This window comes from Parasteatoda tepidariorum, chromosome 6 (assembly GCF_982258835.1).
Source record: "Parasteatoda tepidariorum strain Cologne lab strain chromosome 6, Ptep-v5.0, whole genome shotgun sequence".
Classification (NCBI taxonomy): Eukaryota; Metazoa; Arthropoda; class Arachnida; order Araneae; family Theridiidae; genus Parasteatoda; species Parasteatoda tepidariorum.
In genome coordinates, this window is record NC_141760.1 from 62,162,747 (window position 1) to 62,190,091 (window position 27,345).

General features: G+C 27.5%; 1 protein-coding gene across 2 annotated transcripts in view; it reads left to right on the forward strand.

Moving 5' to 3' along the window:
• Positions 1-27,345, forward strand: part of LOC107439444 (cell adhesion molecule Dscam1) — a 201,388-nt gene that overhangs the window by 40,576 nt on the left and 133,467 nt on the right. For both annotated transcript variants that reach the window (XM_087165949.1, XM_043043124.3), the window contains exon 2: positions 1,365-1,688. In XM_087165949.1, the coding sequence (XP_087022075.1) occupies positions 1,365-1,688 (324 nt within the window). The remainder of the gene's footprint in view (positions 1-1,364; positions 1,689-27,345) is intronic.

The window sequence follows — 27,345 nt, forward strand, 5'->3', positions numbered from 1 at the left end:
TGCACATGGATGATGTGAAAATAGCTCTCTGCGACGTTTTGACAAAAATTGAAAAGATGAATCCATTTACAGAAAAACATTTTCTTAATGACTACCCACATTGATCATTTTGTTCATCAAGGAATAACTTTAAAATAACTAACCTTCTCTGGAAGAAGCTATTATTTGAGAGTCATTTTTAGGAATTTCAGAAGTATCTTGAAAAAAAAATCGGTAGAAAAATATATATAATGAAAGCACCTGGGCAATGTATGACAGACAAGGCCTCATCCGGAAATTGACTAGAAATAAAAAAAAAATCAGAATAAAAATCTGCGCTATCTTCTTGTTATTAGAGAATTTATTTAGCATCTCAAATACCGAAGTATAAGATTCCTTTTATCATTAAAATTTACAAAATAAGTACATTGTATTATTCTATCACAGGCGAAAACTTGTTTTCCAGTATTTGCATGACTTACTTAACATTAAAAAAGAAATCTCAGTAAAAGTGTTGATATAATCTCAGATAAAATGCTTATTCTCTGAAAAATGTCGTGTTTATTATCAGGTAGGAAAATTTCATTCGGGTAGGAAAATTTCTGACTACTTGATCCTCTTCCCCCCCCCCACCAAAAAAAAAACTTCAAGCAATACTTAATAAAAATTCTGTAATATTTCTTTACATAATATTTATTTTATAAAAGCATATTGAGGCTGTCATTCACCTAAAACAATATATTTACTAATTATTATGAATTATTTATAGTCAGGCTTTACTTAATCGTCTATTCTCTTGTGCATAGATTTAAATTTGATCTCAAAGATTTAAATATTGGCCAAATGGTCAGTTCACTTAAATGTGCCATTTATTTTAATTTCAAATTCTAGTCCAATTTTTTTCAAGTAGAAATCAATATTCAAGTAGAAATCAATTGAATTATTCACCTGTCTTAATACTATAAGCAGTATCAGTAAAAAGAATTCTATGATTAACTTTTAAAGTATTGCTTAGAAATTTTTCAAAGTTCTTCATATGATTTTTCTCAAACCTTAACTATCATTTCCTAACTATCATAAGCAAATAATGATATTTTTTAATCTTAATAGAAAGAATCGAAGAAATTTGGGGAAGTCCGCAATTAAAAATTTTTTACTATAAACTAGCATTGCTCCCTGCATTGTGATTTTATAAAATACAATGCTTATTCACATAAAATAGAAATTGGACCTGTCCCATTAATAAAAAAAATTCAAATGTTTTTATGATTTACAAATTTTACTGAACTGTTTCCTCTTGCTCGTTATACTAATTAATTGAAGTTATATTTTAATCATTATTTGCTTCAGAAACTTTTAACATAAATTTGTAATGTATTTTCCAGGCTCTTCTTCAGGCCACGAGAACCAACGAGGTCCTTCATTTTTTAGTGAGCCACCAAATAAAATTGAATTCACAAATGACACTGGGACTATAGTAACTTGCTCAGCTCAAGGTCATCCCCCGCCTGTGATAAATTGGATACAACAGGACAGCAACATCCTTCGAGATGTTAAAGGCATTAGGCATACACGACCAGATGGCTCACTCGTCTTTCCCCCATTCGCTGCTGAAGATTTCAGACAAGGTGTACATGATGCTGTATACAGATGCGCAGCCACTAATACAATTGGAAGTATCATAAGCCGAGAAGTTCATGTTAAAGCAGGTAACTTTTGTGTTCGTATAATCTCAAGACAGATATTTTTTTTGAATTGGAAAAATGAACTTTAATCCATTTTATACGTAAAGTACAGTTAAATTGTCCACGGGATAGGGTATACTTTGAGCAATGTAGACTAAATCCAAATATAACGTGAATAAAGCACGAACAAAAGCACGTAAATGGACATAATATAATTCAAGTTTCATAAACAAGTACTTTCCTCAGTGTTTAAGCACCAAATGATCAAAGTTATCATTTGGTGTTTAGACTCTGAAATACTTTAAAGAGAATGCAACGAATTCCTTTTTTAATTAGTGAGAGACAAATGATGCTATCTCTTGAAGTATTTGCGGGGAAAGTGTCATCTATAGTTTCATTGATACCTGCAAACGACCTCTTTGTAGGTAAATCGTGGTATTTAAGATTGAAAATCGAATCAGATTCGACACACGCGTGTGACGTCAATTATAGGAATCCAATTAAATCTGATTTAAATCACCTGGTTAGATGTAATCACTTCATTTCTTCTCGAGTTGCAGTTATATAAATCAAAAGCAACAGCTGTAGGTATCGGAACAATGTTCATCTTATGAAAAAAATCCATTTTTCGGACGTATCTCCAGAACAATATAAGAGCAAATAGTTCTGGTGTTATGAGAGAGAAACAAAAGCAGCATCTCCATTTTATCATAATAGATTATTTCATATTCAAAAAATAAGAAAAATCAATTTGCAAAAAATAGTTCAGCTTGATTTTTGAGTGACAACTTCGGTACCTTCCTTCCTTCTTAAAAACATAATATGAATAATCTAGTTGAATAATTAAATAAATACTTATTTTTAAGCACCTATTTTAGTAACAGACGTGACATAATAAAAAAATACTTACTGCCTCATCAACCCTAGATAAGATATTTGAAATAGCTGCTTATTTCCTTTCTAATAAGTCTGGAATAATAAATAAGATTACATTCATTTTAACTGGGTAGTTTAATATATGTGTGTAAATGCATGGTAACAATTACGGGCAGTGATATTTAATTATGCAAAGCTTATATTTTTATAATTTATTTATAAACTTTAACGAATTTCAGTTGAAATGTTTAACACAAGTATAAAAAATTACGGAGTAGATTGTTTTCGCTTTTCGAAAGTAAATTTAACGATGATTCTTTTTCTACTAATTTCTTTAAGAAAAAAAAAGTTTTTTTCTAAATGATATTTTATAATTTCACGTTTCAAGCAGTTGATGTTGTTGTTTTATAGTTTTATGCCATTGATGCTGATTAATAATTTTATATTTATGTATATTTAATATTTATATATATGTATTACTTGACATTCAAAAATGTTCATTTCAATTAGAGAAACCATGTCAAAGTCTCCAACACCTACTAAATTTAGGCATCAATGCATTGTAAAAAAATTAGAGATCAAATTACGGTATAAATCTAGTTAACTCCAAATTGTTTGCATCATCTAAAAAATTAATTTTACAGTATATCCATTTCTGTTGCAAAATATCATACCGTAATTTGTATTGTAATATTTATTTAGTTAAGATTGATTCAATGCTTTCATGATAACTATTGCTGTAAGAATTACGATATACCAGATTTTGTTCTGTAACATATTCAAATAAAAATTTATTTTATAGTAAAAGACCCAAACCCTTAAAAACGGTACTTTTTACCGTAATTTGATCTGGAATATTTTTCCGTGTCCACAGAATTATGAAAACAATAGACCGCTAAATAGTGCGTAAAACTTCAGTTTTTTGCAAAGTTTCCAAAAAAAAAAAAAAAACAACAACAACATGGAATAGCTTTTTATTAATTTGTTTAGTTTCCTTCTATCTTGTTTCTTAAATGAGTTTCTAAAACAAATAAAATTCATTTGCTTTGTATTATCTAATCTGTTTAAAATAGTTTTATTGTTTGCATTAAATCATCTCAACTGAAACACAATATACATTTTAGCTTTTTGATATCTTCCCAATTTAGAATTAGAGAAACAACAGAGCATATGTAAGCTTAGAAAACAACATAGTAAACAACATAGTAAGCTTAGAAAACAAAAGAATGCCAATAAAATCATCTAGAAATTAGATTAACTCTTTCATAAGACATGAAATTCAAAACAATGCCGGAATATTGATTAATTACATTGTTAACCATTATTTTTCCGTAAGAAAGAAATACATGAAATTCTTTAAAACTATAATAAATAAATATTTTACTTAAAAAAATTATTATGAAATATCTTTTCTCCAAGACATCAGAAATTATATACTTGCATGCAAATGTATATACTTATATACAAACCTATACCTTTCATGAAGAATTCCACACCATAATTTAATTTAATTTTGGACCATATTTAATTTAAATAAGTGAATAATTAATCCATGCATTTCAAGACAATGATGTATTTAATTTCCTTATTGTGATACTAATCAGCGGGATTAAACATATTTCAACCAAAACGAATTTTGACATTAAAAATGTATCATTATTAATGTAGACATTGATAGAGACGTTGTTTTCTCCTTCGAAAAAATATAACTGCATTCGATATCATTTGGCATAACACTGTTGATTTAAGCCAAATTATGATTGTCAGAATTTACCACAATTTAGCAATTTTCTCCGTTTCTTATCTATTTCAAGAGGTCGTAAAATCTTATATACAAATTAAAGCTGAAAAGTGTTATGTTAGTGTAAAACAGGTACTAACTATTCTGAAATAATACTTTCCACCTATGTTTGAAAATTTAGTACCTGTAGCTCCTTCTACCTACATTAATTAAGCATCATTTACGTGAATAATAGTATGGAGATTTTTTCAATGAATTAATACTATTTCTTTATTAGTTTTACTTTTCAGTCGATAACCTTATTTTGTGCTTCAATTACCATTAATTTTAAATTATTTAGTTTTATAAAAAACACATTTTAAAATCATAACCAATGACAAAAAAAAATAAACATATTGCTCAGGTAATTTTGGAAATACTAATTTAGTGACATAATCCGCCTGTTACTTCATTTATTTTGATAATTGAGTTTATCTGACATATTGAATATAAAATAATTAAATATTAAGAACTATGCAATAAACTCTTTTTTTTGGAATAATTTGGAGCTATAAGCTAGCAAACATTGCAGATGTTATGTTTAAAATATTAGATAAAGCAGATTAGCTATAGTTTAATATAAAACAATGAGTTCTTCTAAACCAATGAGAAAATTCTAACAAAAAAATTCTAATTCTATCAACACATAAATAAATTAAAGAAATTCTAAATGTCTAACACTGTTGAATGTTGAGTTTGATGATTGCGATGCATTTTTTCTCAAGCACATTTATTCAGAAGATGTAATTATTGATATGGAGAAAGCAAAAAAAAATATGCAAAGCAACATAAATCTACAGACAAATTAATTAAAGAAATTCTAAATGTCTATTGCCGTTGAAAATTATGTTACACAAGAAAACATGATAAAAGCGATTTACCAAGTTTCTTTATCTAACAAAAGTTTTTTATGTGTTCATCTTTTCCTGATATATTTGAGTAAAAAAAAATAAGAAAATTGTAATGTAATATGTATAGGGTGGCAATATGCCAAGAAGCTAACATTAATAGCTGCATTAAACCTCAGAATATCGGCTTTTGACTGAGCTGGTCATTTTTTTCCCCACAAAAACGTCTATTTTGTCCGTCACATGTATTCTGTGACAAATTTGACCACGTCCACCCACGCAAGAAAGACATTCGGTTTTAAAATGGAGCGCAAGAACTTGTTTTTTTTAAGAACATTCCAATACATATCCGTATCATCAGTCTTTTGCGGATATTCCCCATTTTGAAAGAAAAATGTATGCAGTAAGCGAAGATAAATGTCTTTATTCAGGAAACTAGAATATATAGGACAAGTGTGACAGAATATCTGTTCATTCAATATCTATTAATTTTGTTTTCTTTTGTCGAAAGATTTTTTTTTTCGATCAAGGGTCAATACACAAATAATTTTATATATATATATATATATATATATATATATATATATATATATATGCGCATTTTAATTTTTGAAACCCTTTTACATAGTGACTCTGTTTTCAATGCATTTTTATCAATTTAAAGTAAGTTTTTTTTTCGACATAACTTACTATTAAACATAATTTTCTAGATATAATTTTCTGTATACATGACCGAAAGTTTTATAATTTTTAACGCTTAACTAAACTTCTAAATCTTAACAAATTATTTCTGCTCTTATTTTCTTAGAAATTGAAGTTAATTATTTTTTCTTTATATAACTATGCATGCATATTTTACCTCCAGATTTTTTTTTATACAATGCTAACTTTCATATCTTTTAATATTTATTCTAACTTCTCTACCTAATATTTTTGTTTTTACAAGGTATTTTTACTGATAAAATAAATATTTTTTCTTTGCATTTTATGTTGAATATAGAATCATTAGTTTTATTTCTTTTGTAACGAAATTTTGAAAAGCTTCCATCTTAAATGCATTAATAAATAAATAAAATTTATTGTTATCCAGAATATCAATTAATTCTTTTTGCTTGCATACGATGAATTTCAAACCTTTTAACTGAGAGAGTTTCATTTAAATAATATTAACGAGAACTTAACTCAAACTATTGATATCCGTACCGTCTGTCATTAATTTTTTTGCTATTGTTAAAAGTATTTATTAACTCATATAGAATTAAAATATTAAGATTCCTACGAAACAAATTATTTTAATGTTTATTTATTAAACCTTATAAAATAAGTTGAGTCTGTTTCTTTAAACTATTTATAATAAATGCGAAGTTTTAAGTATTTTATAGAAGATTGCATTTTTTAGTTTTTATTGAAAGTAAAATAAAAATTTACTCTACCGCAGTCATATAGTCATTTTAAAATTAGTCAAGCTCTTGAAAACCAAGCCTGCTAGAAAGTCAAGCATTTTACGGCATATGTTTCAACTATTTATTATTAATGGAAAATCGGTATCAAGGAAAATGTAAAGAGCATTGTCCCGAATATTTAAATCGTATAAACTTGACTCGCTCAATTGGATGCATGCCAGCGACATGACACGTGGTTAAAACTTGGCATTTCTTTATGCTATGATTCCACAACCAATCAGGTTCTATACCCACGCTGGACGTTGCTTGAGGTTATTCAATTAAATATGACCCCAAAATCGATTTAGCGTAATAATAAGCAAATCCTAATAAATGTAATGTTAACACGCTATACCTCTTGATTGGGCATAAATATGGGAGTTCTGCGGTTTTCTTCTACTTCAGATCCAATTATCAAATTGAGGTAGGTACTTTATTTAAAGTCTCACTAGAGCTACACAATGGGAAGTTGTCGATGGTCTGGGAAACAATCACTGAGGAGGATCCAAAGACTTATCACAATTTTGATCCTCAGCAGAGTGAATGGCTCCCCCCCTTTTGGTAGCCCGACGAGTGTGTAGTCAAGCACTTTACGATGTAGCAGTTTAACAATACGTTGCAACCTCAGTCCCTACGCAGGCTGATCAAAGTAGTCACCCATCCACTTTTTGACCAATGCCCGTGATGCTTGCCTTCGGTGTTCTACTGAGAGCCGTGTCTTTGCGATCTGTCCGCTGCGAAACGTGTCAAATTGAACCACGTTTCAGCATAAAATGCTCTATACTATTGTGTAATAAAATACAAAAAGGTGATGATTTAGTTCATTATAAAACCGTACAGAAGTTGAAGCATATTTCCTGATATTCTATAAATTTTTCGACGTTTAAAGGAGTAGAATTTTTAATAAAATCACATCTAATAAAATGTATTAAGTTAAAAGCAAATAGCATTAAATTTACTTTAAACATTCAAAAAAATCTCTCTTCAAAACTTGACTCTATTCAAAAAAATTAACATTAAGGAAAAAAAGATTGTAAAGATTAAGCCATAATATCAATATTCTGAGGCATATTATCACTGAAATGCGATAAAAGATTTAAAGTATCAAGTTTAAAACTTCATCAGTTTAATTACAACCACTGAGGAGGATCCAAAGACTTATCACAATTTTGATCCTCAGCAGAGTGAATGGCTCCCCCCCTTTTGGTAGCCCGACGAGTGTGTAGTCAAGCACTTTACGATGTAGCAGTTTAACAATACGTTACAACCTCAGTCCCTACGCAGGCTGATCAAAGTAGTCACCCATCCACTTTTTGACCAATGCCCGTGATGCTTGCCTTCGGTGTTCTACTGAGAGCCGTGTCTTTGCGATCTGTCCGCTGCGAAACGTGTCAAATTGAACCACGTTTCAGCATAAAATGCTCTATACTATTGTGTAATAAAATACAAAAAGGTGATGATTTAGTTCATTATAAAACCGTACAGAAGTTGAAGCATATTTCCTGATATTCTATAAATTTTTCGACGTTTAAAGGAGTAGAATTTTTAATAAAATCACATCTAATAAAATGTATTAAGTTAAAAGCAAATAGCATTAAATTTACTTTAAACATTCAAAAAAATCTCTCTTCAAAACTTGACTCTATTCAAAAAAATTAACATTAAGGAAAAAAAGATTGTAAAGATTAAGCCATAATATCAATATTCTGAGGCATATTATCACTGAAATGCGATAAAAGATTTAAAGTATCAAGTTTAAAACTTCATCAGTTTAATTACAACCACTGAGGAGGATCCAAAGACTTATCACAATTTTGATCCTCAGCAGAGTGAATGGCTCCCCCCCTTTTGGTAGCCCGACGAGTGTGTAGTCAAGCACTTTACGATGTAGCAGTTTAACAATACGTTACAACCTCAGTCCCTACGCAGGCTGATCAAAGTAGTCACCCATCCACTTTTTGACCAATGCCCGTGATGCTTGCCTTCGGTGTTCTACTGAGAGCCGTGTCTTTGCGATCTGTCCGCTGCGAAACGTGTCAAATTGAACCACGTTTCAGCATAAAATGCTCTATACTATTGTGTAATAAAATACAAAAAGGTGATGATTTAGTTCATTATAAAACCGTACAGAAGTTGAAGCATATTTCCTGATATTCTATAAATTTTTCGACGTTTAAAGGAGTAGAATTTTTAATAAAATCACATCTAATAAAATGTATTAAGTTAAAAGCAAATAGCATTAAATTTACTTTAAACATTCAAAAAAATCTCTCTTCAAAACTTGACTCTATTCAAAAAAATTAACATTAAGGAAAAAAAGATTGTAAAGATTAAGCCATAATATCAATATTCTGAGGCATATTATCACTGAAATGCGATAAAAGATTTAAAGTATCAAGTTTAAAACTTCATCAGTTTAATTACAACCACTGAGGAGGATCCAAAGACTTATCACAATTTTGATCCTCAGCAGAGTGAATGGCTCCCCCCCTTTTGGTAGCCCGACGAGTGTGTAGTCAAGCACTTTACGATGTAGCAGTTTAACAATACGTTGCAACCTCAGTCCCTACGCAGGCTGATCAAAGTAGTCACCCATCCACTTTTTGACCAATGCCCGTGATGCTTGCCTTCGGTGTTCTACTGAGAGCCGTGTCTTTGCGATCTGTCCGCTGCGAAACGTGTCAAATTGAACCACGTTTCAGCATAAAATGCTCTATACTATTGTGTAATAAAATACAAAAAGGTGATGATTTAGTTCATTATAAAACCGTACAGAAGTTGAAGCATATTTCCTGATATTCTATAAATTTTTCGACGTTTAAAGGTGTAGAATTTTTAATAAAATCACATCTAATAAAATGTATTAAGTTAAAAGCAAATAGCATTAAATTTACTTTAAACATTCAAAAAAATCTCTCTTCAAAACTTGACTCTATTCAAAAAAATTAACATTAAGGAAAAAAAGATTGTAAAGATTAAGCCATAATATCAATATTCTGAGGCATATTATCACTGAAATGCGATAAAAGATTTAAAGTATCAAGTTTAAAACTTCATCAGTTTAATTACAACCACTGAGGAGGATCCAAAGACTTATCACAATTTTGATCCTCAGCAGAGTGAATGGCTCCCCCCCTTTTGGTAGCCCGACGAGTGTGTAGTCAAGCACTTTACGATGTAGCAGTTTAACAATACGTTACAACCTCAGTCCCTACGCAGGCTGATCAAAGTAGTCACCCATCCACTTTTTGACCAATGCCCGTGATGCTTGCCTTCGGTGTTCTACTGAGAGCCGTGTCTTTGCGATCTGTCCGCTGCGAAACGTGTCAAATTGAACCACGTTTCAGCATAAAATGCTCTATACTATTGTGTAATAAAATACAAAAAGGTGATGATTTAGTTCATTATAAAACCGTACAGAAGTTGAAGCATATTTCCTGATATTCTATAAATTTTTCGACGTTTAAAGGAGTAGAATTTTTAATAAAATCACATCTAATAAAATGTATTAAGTTAAAAGCAAATAGCATTAAATTTACTTTAAACATTCAAAAAAATCTCTCTTCAAAACTTGACTCTATTCAAAAAAATTAACATTAAGGAAAAAAAGATTGTAAAGATTAAGCCATAATATCAATATTCTGAGGCATATTATCACTGAAATGCGATAAAAGATTTAAAGTATCAAGTTTAAAACTTCATCAGTTTAATTACAACCAAATTATAGCATCTTTATATATAAGAAAATAGAACTAATGTAACACGGTCACTAACCCTATATTTCAGGATAAGATTGTTGCAAATTTTAACCATAATTGTTTAACGTGATTCGATTTATTTAATTATGTATAATAAAGAATAGGCTAATTTAGCATCAACAGTCTTAACACGAAGCATGTGGTAATAATTATTACTCACATGGATAAATATGCTAAAATTACCACAGATCCAAATTTTATTACCACCGAAAGAAATTTATTCCATCTTATGTCTTATAGCAAAATGAATAAAGTTTCTCTTTTTTTCTAAATTTATTACTTTTATTCAAAGCCGTTTTCCAATTCCGAACTTTAGAATTTTGTTTATGAACAAAACATCATGTACAAAATTATATTTTGAGTTGTTTCAAAGTTTTGTATTTAACAGTTTCTGCACTGAGTAAAATTTAAATACTAAATATCCATGTAAATTTAAATACCAAGTATGCATGCAATTTTAAATATTAAGTATGGAGAGCGTGCGTGTAATGTCATTCAATGCTTTGACATTAGGAAAAATTAAACTTGCATGAGACAGACTAAAAAGATTATTTTAAAAGTATTTAAGCATACTGCTCAAACAATAATAATGGTACAGGAAAATCAAAATTCAAAACATAGCTAATATTTTTTTATTATAATGCTACGTGTTAGATTATATTCAAAAACTATTGCAATGCCATTAATTTATTTTTCTAAGAATGGAACAATACCCTTTCTGCTTAGATTTATTTTATGAAATGAATTGCAATAAATCAAACATTCAACTTTCAAATCTATGCCATTTCAATTGTTTTTGTAGTTTTCCTACGAAAATGTCGGTCTTTTTGATTGAATTGGAGTTTTCTGTAAGACGAATAAATTTGTTAGAATATACGAAAAAGAAGAGATGTTTCAAAAGTTTAACAAAGCTATTTTTGTGCGGTTTTCTTCCAATGCAGAAGATTTGACGGATTTCACTAAAAAAATTTCGTTTTTCAACAGATGAATGGAACAGCTCAAAACAATATCCTCACCCGTTTTACAAAATCCCAAGGAGATGGGATTCTATCTCAGATGAATAGCTCAAATTTTTCTGTAAAAATGAGAAAAAATAATAACATTATTTGTTTAGAGTTTATTATCCATTTATTTATTGTTTATATGTCAATGCATTGGTATTTTTGGACTTTGAATCAATAGCATTTGGTTTAAAAGCCAAAATAATGAAACTTTTAAAATAATTAAGTTTTGCTTAAAAACCAATACAGCAGTGTTAGTCTTTTCTAAGAATACAGTAATGCCCTATTTGCTTAGATTTATTTTAATCAAATGAATTGTTATAAATCAATCATTCAACATTAAAATCTATGCCAATTCAATTGTTTTTGTAGTTTTTCTTAAAAAAGCGTCAGTCTCTTTGACTGAATTGTAGCTTTCCGTAAAACGAATACGTTTGCCAGAATAAATGTATTTGATATAAGAGAAGAAATGTTTCGGGAGTTTAACAAAGCTATTTTTGTGTGTTTTTCTTTCAATGTGGGAACACTTGAGGGATTTCGTAAAAAAAAAATTCCCTGTTTCAACAGATCAATAGAATAGTTCAAAACAATATCCTCGCCATTTTTATAAAATTATAGGGAAACATGTGAGATTTTATATCAAATGAATAGATCAGACTTTTCTATCAAAAATAGGAAAAAAATTGGAATTATTTGTTTTGGGTTTCTTACACTATCTGTATATTGTATAGATTTCAATTCATTGATAGTTTCTGTTTTCTAAATTGATAAAACTTGATTTGAAAGCCAAAATAGTAAATAGTCAGAAAATTATAAAATTCATAAAATAATATAGTTTTCACTAATGCTGTATAGTTAATTTTTTTCATGGAATGAAACAAAGATCTATTTGTTTAGATTTATATTTATCAAAGAAATTGGAATAAATCAATCATATTCAACTTTAAAATCCATGTCAATTCAATTTTTTCTTATGAAAATGTCAGTCTCTTTGATTGAGTAGGAGCTTTAGGTAAAACGAATAGATTTGTCAGAATAAATTTTCGATATGAGAGAAGAAATGTTTCAAACGTTTAACAAAGCTATTTTTGTGTAAATTTCTTCCGTCGGGGAAAACTTCAGGGATTTTGCTAAAAAGTTTCCCTGTTTCAACAAATGGATGTAACAGCTCAAAACAATATCCCCACCATTTTCATAAAATCTCGAAGAAACAATTCAGATTTTATCTCAGATGAATCGCTCAAACTTTTCCATAAAAAATGGGAAAAACAGCATTATTTGTTTTGGTTTCGTATCCATTTATAAATTGTACTTAAGTCGATGATTCATGAGATGGTACATCAGATTTTTGAATCAATTAAATTTGTTATACATACATTTTTACCAAAAATATAAACAGTAAAATAATTTAAAAATCTTTGTAAATTTCAAATATTTAAATTAATTTTGATTACATAAAATATCAGTTTTAATAATAGTGAATGTTATGTTATTTTAAAACTATAATATAACATGTTACGATTGTCTGAAAACTTATCCAATGGTAGGTTTAATTTTATTTTATTCTACTTATAGTTTCAATGCATTAAATTATTTTGTAATGCAAAAATGGAGTAATCTATGTTAGCGTCTTGAAAAAACTACAATAATCCTAAAATATTTTTACATTGTTAATAAAATTTATTACAACCATAATTAACAAAAATACTGAGGAAATACATTAACTAAAAAATAAGCGTGTAGATGCTTGAAATGAAACTAAATATTTTAATTTTCACCACTGGTATACGCTCGATACCTTTAACTAGTAACCATTAGTAACTTTGACATACTTTTCAGCATTGTTTAACTAGTAGCACGCTGTGAAAAATATTAGAGTATTTTGAACCATTATTTTGTGACAATTTGCTGTAACTCTAATATAGTGCCAAACTATTACTGTGGAAATACTTTATTCGTAAAACTCATTATACGATACAACGGTTCACTTTTTAACAGAATGATAGATCAGTTTTACGTGTGATAAAATTTAGAGCAAAAAGAACAGTAAATTTCAACCTATCGTTATTACGATTAGATTCAGTATTTAACTGAATTTTCTGTTTTTTGTTTATTGATTCCTATGGAATTTTTTTGATATTTTTGAACTGTTTGTAATTTTTGAAAATGACTTTTACTGTTTTAATATTTTATTTTTACTGAACTAATAAAAATTACAACGCAGCCCTTTTTTTACAGGTTCAGATGCAACAATAGACAAAATACATTTTATTTGAAATATGAAATGTTTTATAAACTTATATACTGAAGAGAATAATAAAAAAAAAAACTTTCTTTGTCACATGGCCAACCGTTTAAGTAGAAAGATAGCCTACATATCAGTTTAGAATTAAAAAAATATTTATTTAATGAGACAATGGTGCGTAAAACAGTTTTAAACAATTGTGAAAGATGATTTATTGGGAAAAAATGGTTCTTAAAAGGAAGTAAAATAACCACTAGTTATAATATGGTTTCCTTATATTTATTTCGCAATATATATGCTGCTCGGTTTAAAATCTTTATTTTAGTGCTTAAATTTCAAATTGATTTTAACTTACAAAAGCTTTAAAATGGTACAAAGCATATTATCTTTGCAATTATTTTATATTTATGAGGTCAATTTATCAACAAGTATGTACTAAAATCTAAATTTAAATAAAATTTTGAGCAAAAGATATAATTTGTCGACGCATATTTTAGTACATTTCTACGTTTTAAAATTAAGTGAGTTAAAAAAATATTAAGTTATATTGATTGTAATTAATTATAGGTTATTTTAATTATTTATATATAATATATATATATATATATATATATATATATAAAGCAAAATGCATCAATACAATAGTGAGAGGAGCACCAAAGAAATTGACACAAAATAGAATGTATTAAGTAAAAAATATATCACGTGAGAAACAGAAAATAAAATGTAAACAAAAAACAGAACAAAACACAAAACGAAACCTATAAAGCGAGTAGCGAATTCAAATGATCTTACATGTACGGGAAGCTTTCAGGAATGATTTAAAATATTTTTTTAATACGATTGCCAGATTGTAAAATATTAAAACAGAAGAGCAAATGGTGCTAAAAGCGAAAATAGAGATATTTTATTTTGCGGCTTGTTCCTACTGCAATACTGAAGAGCGTTTGACTTGTTAGTTACCAATGTGTGGCCCGAAAATAGATGTGATGGATAATTAATAAATGTGATGATAGATGGATAATAGATGTGATGATAGATAGATCGAAAATAGATGTGATGATAGATGGATAATTTTAAGAAGTTTATAACTAATAAGGTATATACAGATTTTTCTAACGGATTTGCTCGAATTGGATTTACACATTATAATAATATAAATTAACAAAGAAATTTTCAGTAAATTTATTAACAACTAGCCGCCTAAGGCGGCCAGCTGTCCGCCACGCTGAAGGTTTTCACAAATAAAGTTTTTAAAACATAGCAGGAAATCTGAAGATTAGTGGACAATTAAAGTGTTCCTGTCCAGCAATTTTGTCTTCATATCCAGTTCTGCTGCAGATGTGTTATAGCTCTTGAGGATGTTTGAAATTATATTGCTACAACGCTTAAGAAAAAAAAAACTAAAATGCTAAATACATGAAAAGAACACGAAAACAAATAAATTTTTTATGGTATCAATTTCTATTTCTATATAATTTTTTATGGTATCAAATTCTATTTCTATATCTGTTACGTCAAGCACTCAGGTATTATAATTTGATCTAGTTGTGCTTGTATAATTTTGATCTAGTTGCGCTATCTACGTCATTTTGTTAACATCGTTTGGTTTGTTATTTAACATCGTTTGGTTTGTTATTTCTAAGTTAACTTTCAAAAAATTGGCTGGCATCAGCATAATTATTCTTTAAGTTGTTTATTTTTTCTTTTGGAACTCGTTCCTTTTTAGCGAAATGTTTTTCAACCTAATCGAATTCTTTGCCGACTGTTCTCTGTATATATAAAGAAAATAAAGTAAATATTTTTAAAGTGTTGTGAAAAGAATTTTTAGTTGTACAAAGTACTACAATATCGCTATTAAAATTATCGTCTTCGCTTAAGAAAAATAAAATAGAGCGTGGAAAGAAGAAGAAAAACTTATTATAACAATTGGGTATAATATAGCCTACGTCACAGGTTGTGTTGTTCCTACTAAATTTAACCCATGAATGGCATTTTCTGCGAGCCTAACTTCAAGCCACAAATAAACAAACGAAGTGTTCGATCGTTTAAATAGCTGCTCGCCAGATTTTGTTGCATTATAAAGAAAAGTTATTGAAACTAAATACAACTAAATAAACAACAACAACTAAAACAAATAACAACAACTACTAATAACAATAACTAAATAAACAACAACTAAATTCCATTCGTTTAGCATTGCGTCATATGTTGTTCCTACTAAATCGAAGTAGTTGTGTTTTTTTCATATTATACCCAATTATGAACAACGACAAATATATCAAAGCGAAGCGTTCTATTTACGTATCAAATATGTTGCCACATTTTTAATACAAAAGTTAAACTTTTCTCCACTTTAATAAATGTAAACTAATGCGAACTTTACAACTAAATTATTAATTCCTTCGTATATTATTGGTTTAAGTTGTCGAAAATTAATATTTCAATTGTGAGGTTCGCATTAGCATACATTTATAAGAGTGGGGAAAAGTATATGCATCTTTTAATAGTTTTTTGAATATGGCTCTTTGAAGACGAAAAAGCAGACGAAAAGCATAGACTTACAAAATGACTGATAACTAAATAACTAATCAAAATTTTTGAAAAAGAAAAAAAATACTTCTTCATTATGTCAAAACACAATTATGGGCCGAGTTTCGTGCGCGGGCGAGGCTTCTGGGGCGATATATTGTGATTACAGACACACACACACACACACAGCCGCGTTTATTATTATGTATAGATGTATAGATAACATACAATTAGCTCACGGATTTCATATAGAATTTAATTACTTTAATTGTGCATACATTGTCTTTTATCAAATTTCTAAAGTGTTTGTCTATTTGTTTCTTGGATAAATAAACATTAATAAATATTCTTTTAATTCTATTCATTTGATTAAAAATTGTATTTAAATAGATGCTTTTAGAAACATTGGAATTCCAAGTAATTAGTTTATTTATATTAAAATAGAAATAATTTATTAATCGTTTAAATTAACAAAGCATATATTTTCTTCTTTTTTAATACCCTAATAAAAAAAACTTAAATTAATATTATCATCATGATTACGAAGCAATATTAATTCATCGGGTTAAATATTATTTAATAAAATTGTACAATCTTGAAAATTAAAGGTAATTAAATCATCAATGATTCTAAAAACAAATTTAAAATAATATTAAGAGTATATTTTTCTCCTAATAGTACAAAAATAAGTTAGCTAAGAGAAATAAAGAAATTATATAGATATATATGGCCAACCATTTCAGTTTTTCTAGGCTTCCCTCACCATGTAATTCAAATGCGGGTAAAATGTGATTCATCAAGAAGTCCTCTACTAAGGCTAGTTTCTCACAATGCTTGATCTCGGATTTCCCTTGTTTTCTGGGTTGTTTTCTAAATTACAAGGCTACGAAGTTGAATATTCATTGGTGTAAACCCAGAACTGAATCTGTAGTTCAACTCCGGTTATTTATATAAAAAAATGTTCGAAGAAATATATGAATGAGTTCTAACTTTTTTTCAATAAGAAAATGCAAAGCTACAATTAGGATGAAAATAATGTATTTCCGGAGTATCATAAAATTGAGTTTAAGAATCTGATAAATTGAGATTTAGTTACTATTTGAATGAATTATACTATTTAAAAGATTTTCAACAGTCAGCAAACTGAAAAAAATATCTTATACATTTACGGAAAAAAAACTGTTAAATGTTGTGCCGTTAAAAAAACCCGTTCATTTGACAGAAAAAAACTGTTATTCAAAGACAGAAGTCTGTTTTTTAACCAGATGAAAACTATTATTTTAACCTACAGATTCTGCTATTGTAACAAACAGACTCTGATGTTATAACAAAAAAACTTTATAAAATAGCTATGACATTATTGTTATCAGTGTGATGCATAAGTTACATAAAGCAGTATTCGTAGTACCGTGCCTGGGTTACGTTATTGCGAAATCTACTGCCCCCCTAACGTCAAAGGATGAAGAAAAATGTTACACTGTTTTCATTTGAAACTGTGTTTTGCTGCCTATTAAAATATTATATAAGTATATAAATGTTTAAAATTATGGTGTGGTCCATCCATATAAAATAAAATATCGGGAAACTTAACTTACCTGAAAATTATATCCGAAAAATATAATAATTAAGTAGAATATAAATTTGAGAATAAAATTTGTTACATTACACGAAGTTCATAAACATAAAATAATTGCTGGAAAACATGAGCAAATAAAAAAAAAGCAATTGCAAAATCATTTGACTAAAGTAGAATTATCGGACCGTAAGAAAAAGCTACATTTCATAAACTAGAATTAGAACTGACTGTTTTAATCCGTTTTTGATTGGGATTAAAAACAGAAAAAATCATTCTGTCAACAAAACAGCTCCTAGCCACCAAATATACAGATGAAATCTGTACAAAGAACGGGAATTATTTATAGTGCAAATCTGTGTGGGTTAGTATCGTAAGTTTCTAATTTATGTAACAAATGAAATAATACCTATCCCGACCGGAGTAGTAGTCATATCGGAAAGGCCCTGGGTTCAAATCGTGGATAAGGCATGGTTGTTCATTCATTCTCTGTACTATCTATCCTTACTGTGGGAGCGACATAGGTCCACCTAATATGGTGACCCAGAAAGAGTAGCCATCAAATCTGTCTAACTGATATCTGAATGTCGAGTATTAATCTGGTTGGCATTGGGAAAAAATGATACTTATTTATGCAATTTTTTTTTCATTTATAGACGCATATTCCTTTGTTCTTTTCTTTTTTTACGTAATACATTTCGTGCTATTTACGATATCCATTTTAAAGAAGTACTTGTAGTACTTAAATTTGATCCGATTCTTCAACAAGTGTCTAAAATATATTTTTCAGGCAAAACATCATATCAAACTTGATAGATATTTAATAATATCAGATAAGCTGATAAGGTTTTCAAAAAATGAAATAATGTCTATATTTAAACTTTAAATTTCTACTAAAATTCAATGACAAAATATATGGTTGAATTATTCAAAAAGGAAATGGAACTGTTATAAGTTTTCCAAAGCAGTTTTCTGTAAATTATGTAAAAAAAGTGCCCCTAGTAAAACATGTTCCTTATATTTGCTTACTTGTTTCATACAAAATATTAAAGAAAACTAAAATGAATCTTTCAATTAAGTAATAATAAATTATAAAAACAATATCTCATTTAAAACAGTCTCTTTCTTCTTGCGTTATTATTATTTTATACAAAGGAAAAAAAATATTAAATCGATATTTTTATTTAATTGATACGAAATGATAAAAATAATACCTCTGTGCAATTTTCATTGGCATACTTATTTTTATTTAAAAAATTACAAATATTAATTAACATTTTCATGTACTTGATATTAAATGATAAAAACAGTATGTGTTGTAGTATTAAATCGCGTGTGAAAATATTAAACCGACATAGATCAAAATAACAATTAATATTTTTAAGAGTGTCGATTTGCTATTTATATTTATTAATTAGTTAAACGTAAAAGTTGTATTCAATATGTAAGAAATAACCTCCGCATAAGATAGAAATAACGTATGAAACATTTCAGTTAATGTTTGTTACTTTGTCTAAGGATGTCCGTCCCAGGCTTTCGTTCGTAAAAGTAAGCTCTTAATCCAATTTTCTGTAAAGATTGCTCCCACTCAGGAAGTGACATTTCGTTATTGACCACCAACCGCTCTGAGCCATCACAAATTTCCCCCTCAGCGCCTATCATTGATGGATTGATCACTGAAGCACTCAGTTCTGTCTCATCGATTCTCTTTGGCCTCATCTTCTAGCTGGCACGTCTCTTCCACAAATTGATAGAGAAACGGCATTGTTCTTAAAGCGGATCTTTCAGAAAAAAAATGGCGAAAAGAAAATTCCAGCTACTTTCAGATCCTCTTCTCTTCTTCTGTTCAAATAATACTTGGTTGTAATTCGGGGTACCTATTCCTCTCCACAAATGTAATGACAGGGAATGTCCGAAAAAGTTTTTATTGGTTTGGTCGTAAGAGTTGAATGGTTTTGGTTGGAAAGTTCTTGTGTAGTGAAATTGATAGGATTTAGAGTTATGATGATTGAGTATTATTCAACTCAATAGCTTCTCTACTTTGATGTGTTTTTTGATAAAATATATATTTATATAGATTCTTTTTTATGTTTCGATTTTTGAAAAAGTTTTATTATTATAGTGTTAGCAAACGTCATAAATAATATTGCTGCCAAAATTTCTTTCGTAAACTCAATTTAGAAAATTATATATTTTTTTCCAAATCTGTTTTTTCTTAAATATTACTTCAAGATATTTTTATTGTACATTTTTGTTTATTTTCACACATAAGAAATAAATCATAGGTACATAAAAATTATAACATTCGCAATGTAAAAAGTTTTTGAAGAAATTTCAATTTTCGTCTATTCCCTATACTCGCTAAATATGTAAATCTCTGTAACTTAAGAACCTATATTCAATCATTTCAATTATTTTCTTAAATATTTTACTGCGATTTCAAAATCATTCTAAATGATTTTAATAGATAAGAATTATAAAATGGTAAAGAATAGAAAAGTTGAAAATAGAAACAACAAAATGTTGTATTACAAATATGTCCATTTTTATAGGGTGGGAGTGATTTCTCTGAATGTTTTAATGTTCAAAGCAGTTTTGTAGACGAAACGGTTTTTCACACTAATCATAAATTAATAAATCCATCTGTTTAAATTCCTGCCATACAGTTTTACTCATTTTCTAAAATAATTTTACTGTTATTTTCAGTACCTTTCCTAATATTTCAGCAATTATTCTGTTGTTTTGAACATAGTGTAAACAGAACTGGAATTTGATATTATTATTAATTACACAATCTACTTCATTATTATCTTTCTTTGGATATAATTTTTTAATCTAATTTGAAATAACTTCTATATAATTTTTAAAAACTCCTTTCTTGCTAATTGAACAAGAAAGCAGCAGTGACTCAGAGGATTAAGTGCTCGCCTCCAAAAGAAGTGACCCAGGTTTGAATTCCAAAGATGACTAGCCGATACGACTTCCGAGCTCGCACTGACAACGTAACTGTCATAAAATATCCATATATGGGGAGAGCAGCAGCTTTTCTGAGAAAATTTGTTCTTAGCTTTTACTGAGAAAATTTGTTCTAATAGGGAAACAACCGTTGTGACTACAGATTTTCTTTGTAACTTATACAGAAAAAATTGTTTTGGTATAGAAAAAAAAACAGTCTGGATATAGATATTCTTAGTAAATATTTAAAATAAATTAATTCTTGAATGGTAAAAAAAAAACGATTAAGGCGGCGTATTTACTTCGAACGTTTTAATTTTTCTGATCTAGATGACAGTTTAAAACCTGAAATTTTACCCTTTTTTGTTTTTCGCTACGCAATACAGTTCTTAATTTTCTTACAATATACTTCGAACAGGCAATTAAAATTTTTATTCGAAATTTGAACCATGATCCCATGTACTCGTCTTCGTCAATTTACTCTCAGTTTGACATTTTAAAAAACTGCTATTGAGTGACTAATCCGCCTCTATCAATCAGTAATTTATATTTTAAATTTTTTGTTACTTCATAAATCTAAGTAAAATAAAGTAACAAAAAACTGCCTTTTTTCTCTATCCAATAGTTTTGTTAAGAATTTTATATTTTTTGTTCCTTTTCAGAATCGCACTCAAATTTAAAATAAATAACTTACACCTTCATTTTCAGCATTAGTAACGATTTCTACTAATCTGCCTTTGGGGTTAGAAATACTTAGGCATTCCTAAAAATTACAGTTACGCAAATTTTAATTTTGTAAAAATCGCTTGAATTTGTAATTTTCCATGGGGATGGGTTATGACACCAGTAGCTTCATTTTCGATTTCACCACAGTGATGTTAATGCACTAATTCGACAAATAGATACTTCTCTGTAATACATTTTCTAAGAAAATAATACGGAACTAACTGGTTTGCTAAGTAAAAAAGAATGTAGAATGCAAATGTATCAAGGTGTAGAAGACATTTTTCAAAAATATGGTAAAAGTTATGTTTATTTAATAATTCAATTTTTCATTGAAACAAAAAAAGTTATATTTTTATTTATTTATGCATAAAAAGGCACAATTCATTAGTTTGATATCAGAATGTATAGTGCGTTTCTCAGTGTAAGATTTAACTCCGAAAAAGGTTTCTGAAGCTGTCCTTTACAAAAAAGGCTTGTTTTTACATGTTGTTAGGGTGGCAGTTGTAAAACACCTGATGTTGAGAATGAGGTTGTATTTTGCACCAAATAACCTCATCAATATACCTTATTTATGACGTCATTTACATCTCGTGAAATCAACCTTATATATAGCACATCAATACTTTTATTTGAAATCGAGTGAAATTATTCGAAACACAAATTTGCTCATTTGCTTGAACTGTAGAAAAAAATTTATTGTTCACCTCAAAAGCAATTTCTCTAATCGATTTTCTTTAAGGTATAAATCAATTTCCACACAACCTCAGATAAACCTCAAAAACACCTAAAGTTTTGAAGGGATTCACAAATATTTTCCTTTTTGTCAAGTTTAAAAATCAATGACATCCTAATATCATTAATTGAGTGAATCATGTATTACGACTGATAAATATGACTTAATATGTGAACTAAATGAGATATTTTTATAATAGAATCCTTCCATAAATCAGATTTAGCGATGTAATTTCAATGTGTTATGCTTTGTGATAGAAAAATATGATATCTAGAAATAAATGTGTTTTAATTGAATAAATTATACTTTGTGAAGCATTTATTTAAAGAAAAGGAAATTTATTATTTTTATTTTTAATTATTTAATTATTCTTTTTACATATTTAAATAGAAGAATAAGAATTGAACAGGTAAAACGCATTATTTAAAAGCGTATTAATTTTTTAAAAATACTTAATTTTTGTTCTTAACATTTTCTATATTAGTTCACATTAAAATAAATGTCTATTAAACTTAGGATAATGCTACTAAGAAATTAGTAACAATTTATAATTTGCTATAAGTGTAACTGCTTTGATGAAATAGCCTATTATGTACGCAAATATTACTTCGAAGGTATGACTCAAGAACTCTTTTTTAATTAGCAAATAGCTTCTGAAGTGAATGGCTTATTTCAATATGGCTATATAGTTAAAGCAATGATGTGTAGACTCAATCATAATAAAGCTAAAGAATCTTAAACGAAATGTTGAATCAAGTGTAATGGGATTCCATTTTGTTGGAAATTCTATCTCTAAATGGAATTGAATTCAACTCACTTGGGTAGTTTAATCGAAAAATGGAATGAAATTCAATTACAAATAGCAAATTTAGTATTTCTTTTAAAATTTTAATGGAAGAAAGCTATTTAAAAAATAATCTATTTTTGAAATTCTAGAATTATTCAGAAAGCAGTTGGAAATACGTTGTAACTGTTAAAGAATTTAATTCTTAGATGAATGTTAATAATATTTGTGTTAAAATAAATTAGAAAATCGTTTCAGTTTATAAATTCGAGAAATAAATAGTTCCAATAATCACCAAGGGAAATTCAAGCACAAATTGCAAAATTTGATTGAGAAATTTGTCTGTTAATCCGAATTTGCTATTTATACTGATCTTGAAAAATAGCAACAAAAAAAGGAATATTAGAAGATGTGAGGTTAATAAAAAAACAGAATAGTAGATATGAGGTTTATATTTATTTTACAAAAAGGTTAAGTTTAGAATATGAATTAATCTTTTATTTGTATATATATATAATATATTGATACAACACAAGGAATAAAAGAGGAATAGAGAGATTAATGTGAGGAAAATTAAGAAAAATAATAATAAGCTTCATTAACTGCACATAAGCTGCAAGTGCGTAGAACTCATTAAATAAGTTAAAAATATAGAGAAACTGGGATGGAAATTGAAAGATTTTTTTAAAATTGAAGACAAAAAAATTTTAATTTAAAATATGTTTAAAGATTTTTTCGAAAATTAAAAAAAAATTTAAATTAAGAAAAAAATTATGTTCTTAATATTAAATTTGTTTTTAGATTTATTGATGATTTAATTATTTTTTAATTTTCTAAATTATAAAATTTTGGTAAAAAATATTCACCCCGAGGAGTTAATCTTGCGTTGCAATCCTGATGATAATATTAATTTTAATGTTTTGGATTTGAGTATTAAAAAAGAGGAAAATATCTGCACTGTTGACTTTTACGATAAGAGGAGTAATTTCAAAATTAATATGAATAAACTAATTGCATGGAATTCTAATGTTTCTATAAACATTTATTTAAATACTATTTTTAATTAATAGAATATAATTAAAATAATTTGTGGTAATATTTATTTATCCGAAAAACAAATAGACAGACACTTCCGAAATTTGCTAAAAAACTGATGTAATCAAATTCTATATACAATCAGTGAGCTAATTGTATATTATAATTATTAATTATGTATTAAAAATTACTTTGCTAACCAAACTTATATTTTTCCCTTATTCAAATCCAGTTCAGACAAATCACTGACAAAAATCTTCGAATATTTAATGAAGAATTTTTTAAGAATAATTTTTTTTCATTAAATGTTAATGTCTCTAAAATCATAAGTAATAAATTTCCTTAAGATAATTTATTCTCATTAAACGTGAATAATGTCTCTAAAATCGCAAATATTAAAATTTTGCTATTGAAAATCTTCAAACTTATTAACAGTAAATTTTGAATTATCCAGCATAATATTATTACCTTGTACAAATCCAGATTCGGGCCAATAATGGTAAACTAAAATAACAAAATAAGTACTTCAGTAAGAATAGGAGATAAAAGAATTCATCATATTCTATTTTCAAATTTTGTAATCGAGAAATTTTGTTAAGAAAATATTTTGAACCATTTTTGAAATATGACGGTAAATCTAAGTACATATAGGAATTCGCTGCTCGCTTTATACATTTCCTTTTTTGGTTTATTCTGTATTTTCCAGATTGTTTATTTTCTACTTTTTGTTTAATATTTTGCATTTTTAACCTAATTTGTCTATTTTCGTTACAATTTTTTGGTGCTTCTCACAATATTGCATTAATATGCCTAGCAACCAACCAACCTAGCATGCCTAGCAACCTAGCATGCCTAGCAACCAATTACAACCAACCAACAACCAAGCCTAGCAATACAATGTTGGAAAGCAATCTTTTTTGCAGATATAATTGCTTGAGCTACTGACGAGGTTTTATCTTTTCCTTATTGTGTTTTCTAGCCTTTTTTAATTTTTTTTTTAAATTTTAAATATTTTTCTAAATTTTATGAATTTTTTTTTCCTTCTTCTCTAAAAAATTTTTTTTCGTGTTTTTTTCTTTAAAAAATATTTTTAACTAATATATACAATGTGTTATTATTGAATATGCTATTATTTTTGTCAATAACTTCCAATCCAGAATCTATTACTCGGACAAGAACTCACATTTAAAAATTATATTTTTTGTTCATTGTCTAAACTAAATTAAGCCAGAATAATCAAAATAAAGCTTTGCATATTTAAAGCATAATTAAAAAAATATTATGTTAATATTTTTTAGTACATGATTTCATCCTCGCTTGGCTCTTAATAATTTTTTTTCTATTTACTACTGTTGGGAAGCGTTTGACTCTCAAACATTGCGTTTCCGTGTTTCAACTGGGATAAAACTCGTGAACTTTTTTCAATGGAAGTATCAGAAAGAAAATAGAAAAATAAAATAAAAAATAATAAGAAACAAAAAAGAGATAGAAAATTAGAAAAAGCATAAGAACTTTTGCCAATTAACTTATAAATTCATGAAGATTGAAATCCATTATATTTTAAAAAAACAATAAGGGTTATAGTTTTGCTACAAAAACTAAACTAAATTCGTTAAAATTTGCTTCAATAAAACGTTATGAAATGAAACATATATTCTATTCAAAATTAAATGAATAAATAAAAAAATAGAAAATTATAATTTTATGCTGTTAGAAATACTATTCTATATGAATTTTTGGAGCATAATTAAAGATAAGATATGAAAAAAATATATTCCCTTGTTTTTACTTACTTTCAAATATTAATCATTACTTAAAGTTGTAATAATGAATAACTATTTTTAATGAAAAATTCAGACAAGAAAAAGATTTAGAATATAAGTTAATAACAAGAAATAGGCTAGGCTATATTAGCACAGATGTGTTTAAATTTTACAAAAATATTGGTTTATTTATGTGCTCCATTTATATGCATAATTTTTCTGATTACAAAGCAATTAGTAAGAAAAAACAGTTAAAAGTGAACAATTTCAAATTATTATTAACACTTAAATTACACCATTTAAAATAAATAATTCTACATTTTCTTACTCATGTTAGCTAAAGCTTATAATATAAAGCAAGTTGTCATTTCTTCTTTAATGATAATATAAAGCAAGTTGTCATTTCTTCTTCACTTTGAGATGAAAAACTTGAAAATTTAAAACAGAAAATTTTAATTCTTTAAAATTTCAAACAGTACGGGAGCAAAATTATTAATAAAATGAGAGTAAATTAGAAATAAAATGAGGTAGATAGTGAGCAAATTTAATGTACGGGGAATAATTTCATGAAGTGCAAGTCAAAAACATAAACTGAAAATCTACACATTCATCCGTTGTTCTGCTTGTAAAAAATATTATGTAAAATAGTTAATCAAGTTTAAATTCTGAAGTAAGCAATTTATATCATTAGCATCCAGTTATTAAATGTTAGGAAAGACCGTTTTCTCAAAACCAGCTTAAGATACCCAAAAACAACTGAAGTTTCTTAATATACGGCTCAAAGAAATGGTCACAATTTTTACGCTTAACGTAGAGTACTAGATCTCTTTAACTATATATATATATATATATATATATATATATATATATATATATATATATATATATATATATATATATATATATATATATTTATATTTATATTATTATTATTATTATTATTATTAATGAAAAGCTGTAACGGATGTTTTTATTAAATTTTCAGTTTTAATTCATTATTCAAAGCGAAACCCATTCGCACAAGTAATAATTCACTTCCTACTCGAAAAAAAGATTAAAGAATTCAGAGCTAGCAATCAACAATTTTTCCCCCTTATTATATTATTCAGTTCTTAGTTTTAAGCATATAAATTAAACTAAACTATACATTTTTCGGCAAACAAATATTTTTATTTACTAAGAAAATAAAATACAAATATATTCTGTAACAAAAGAGCAGTTTTGTTATGCATTAAACACGTATGAATGAATACTTAGTATAAATGCATAGAATGAAACACAAAAGTCAGAAAATAAGAAGGGACTTTTTATTCATTTTAAATAAATACATGAATTTCTCTTATTTTTCTAATTCAGTAAAATAATGAAAAATATTGTCTTGTCTTATTTCTCTATTTTTTATTAGCTATTATATGAATGCATATTTTTATTCCCTACTCACACTTTTATACACATATTTTTGAAAAAAAGCTACATTTATATTTCAAAATAAGCCACCTACATGCTTCAAAAAATATAAATATTTTCTAAATTTTAGGAATAATAAATTTATATTTATTTTTGCCATCTAATAAATTCATTTGCTAAAAAAATCAGTCAACATTGTTAATGTACCAAACTTCGTAAAAAT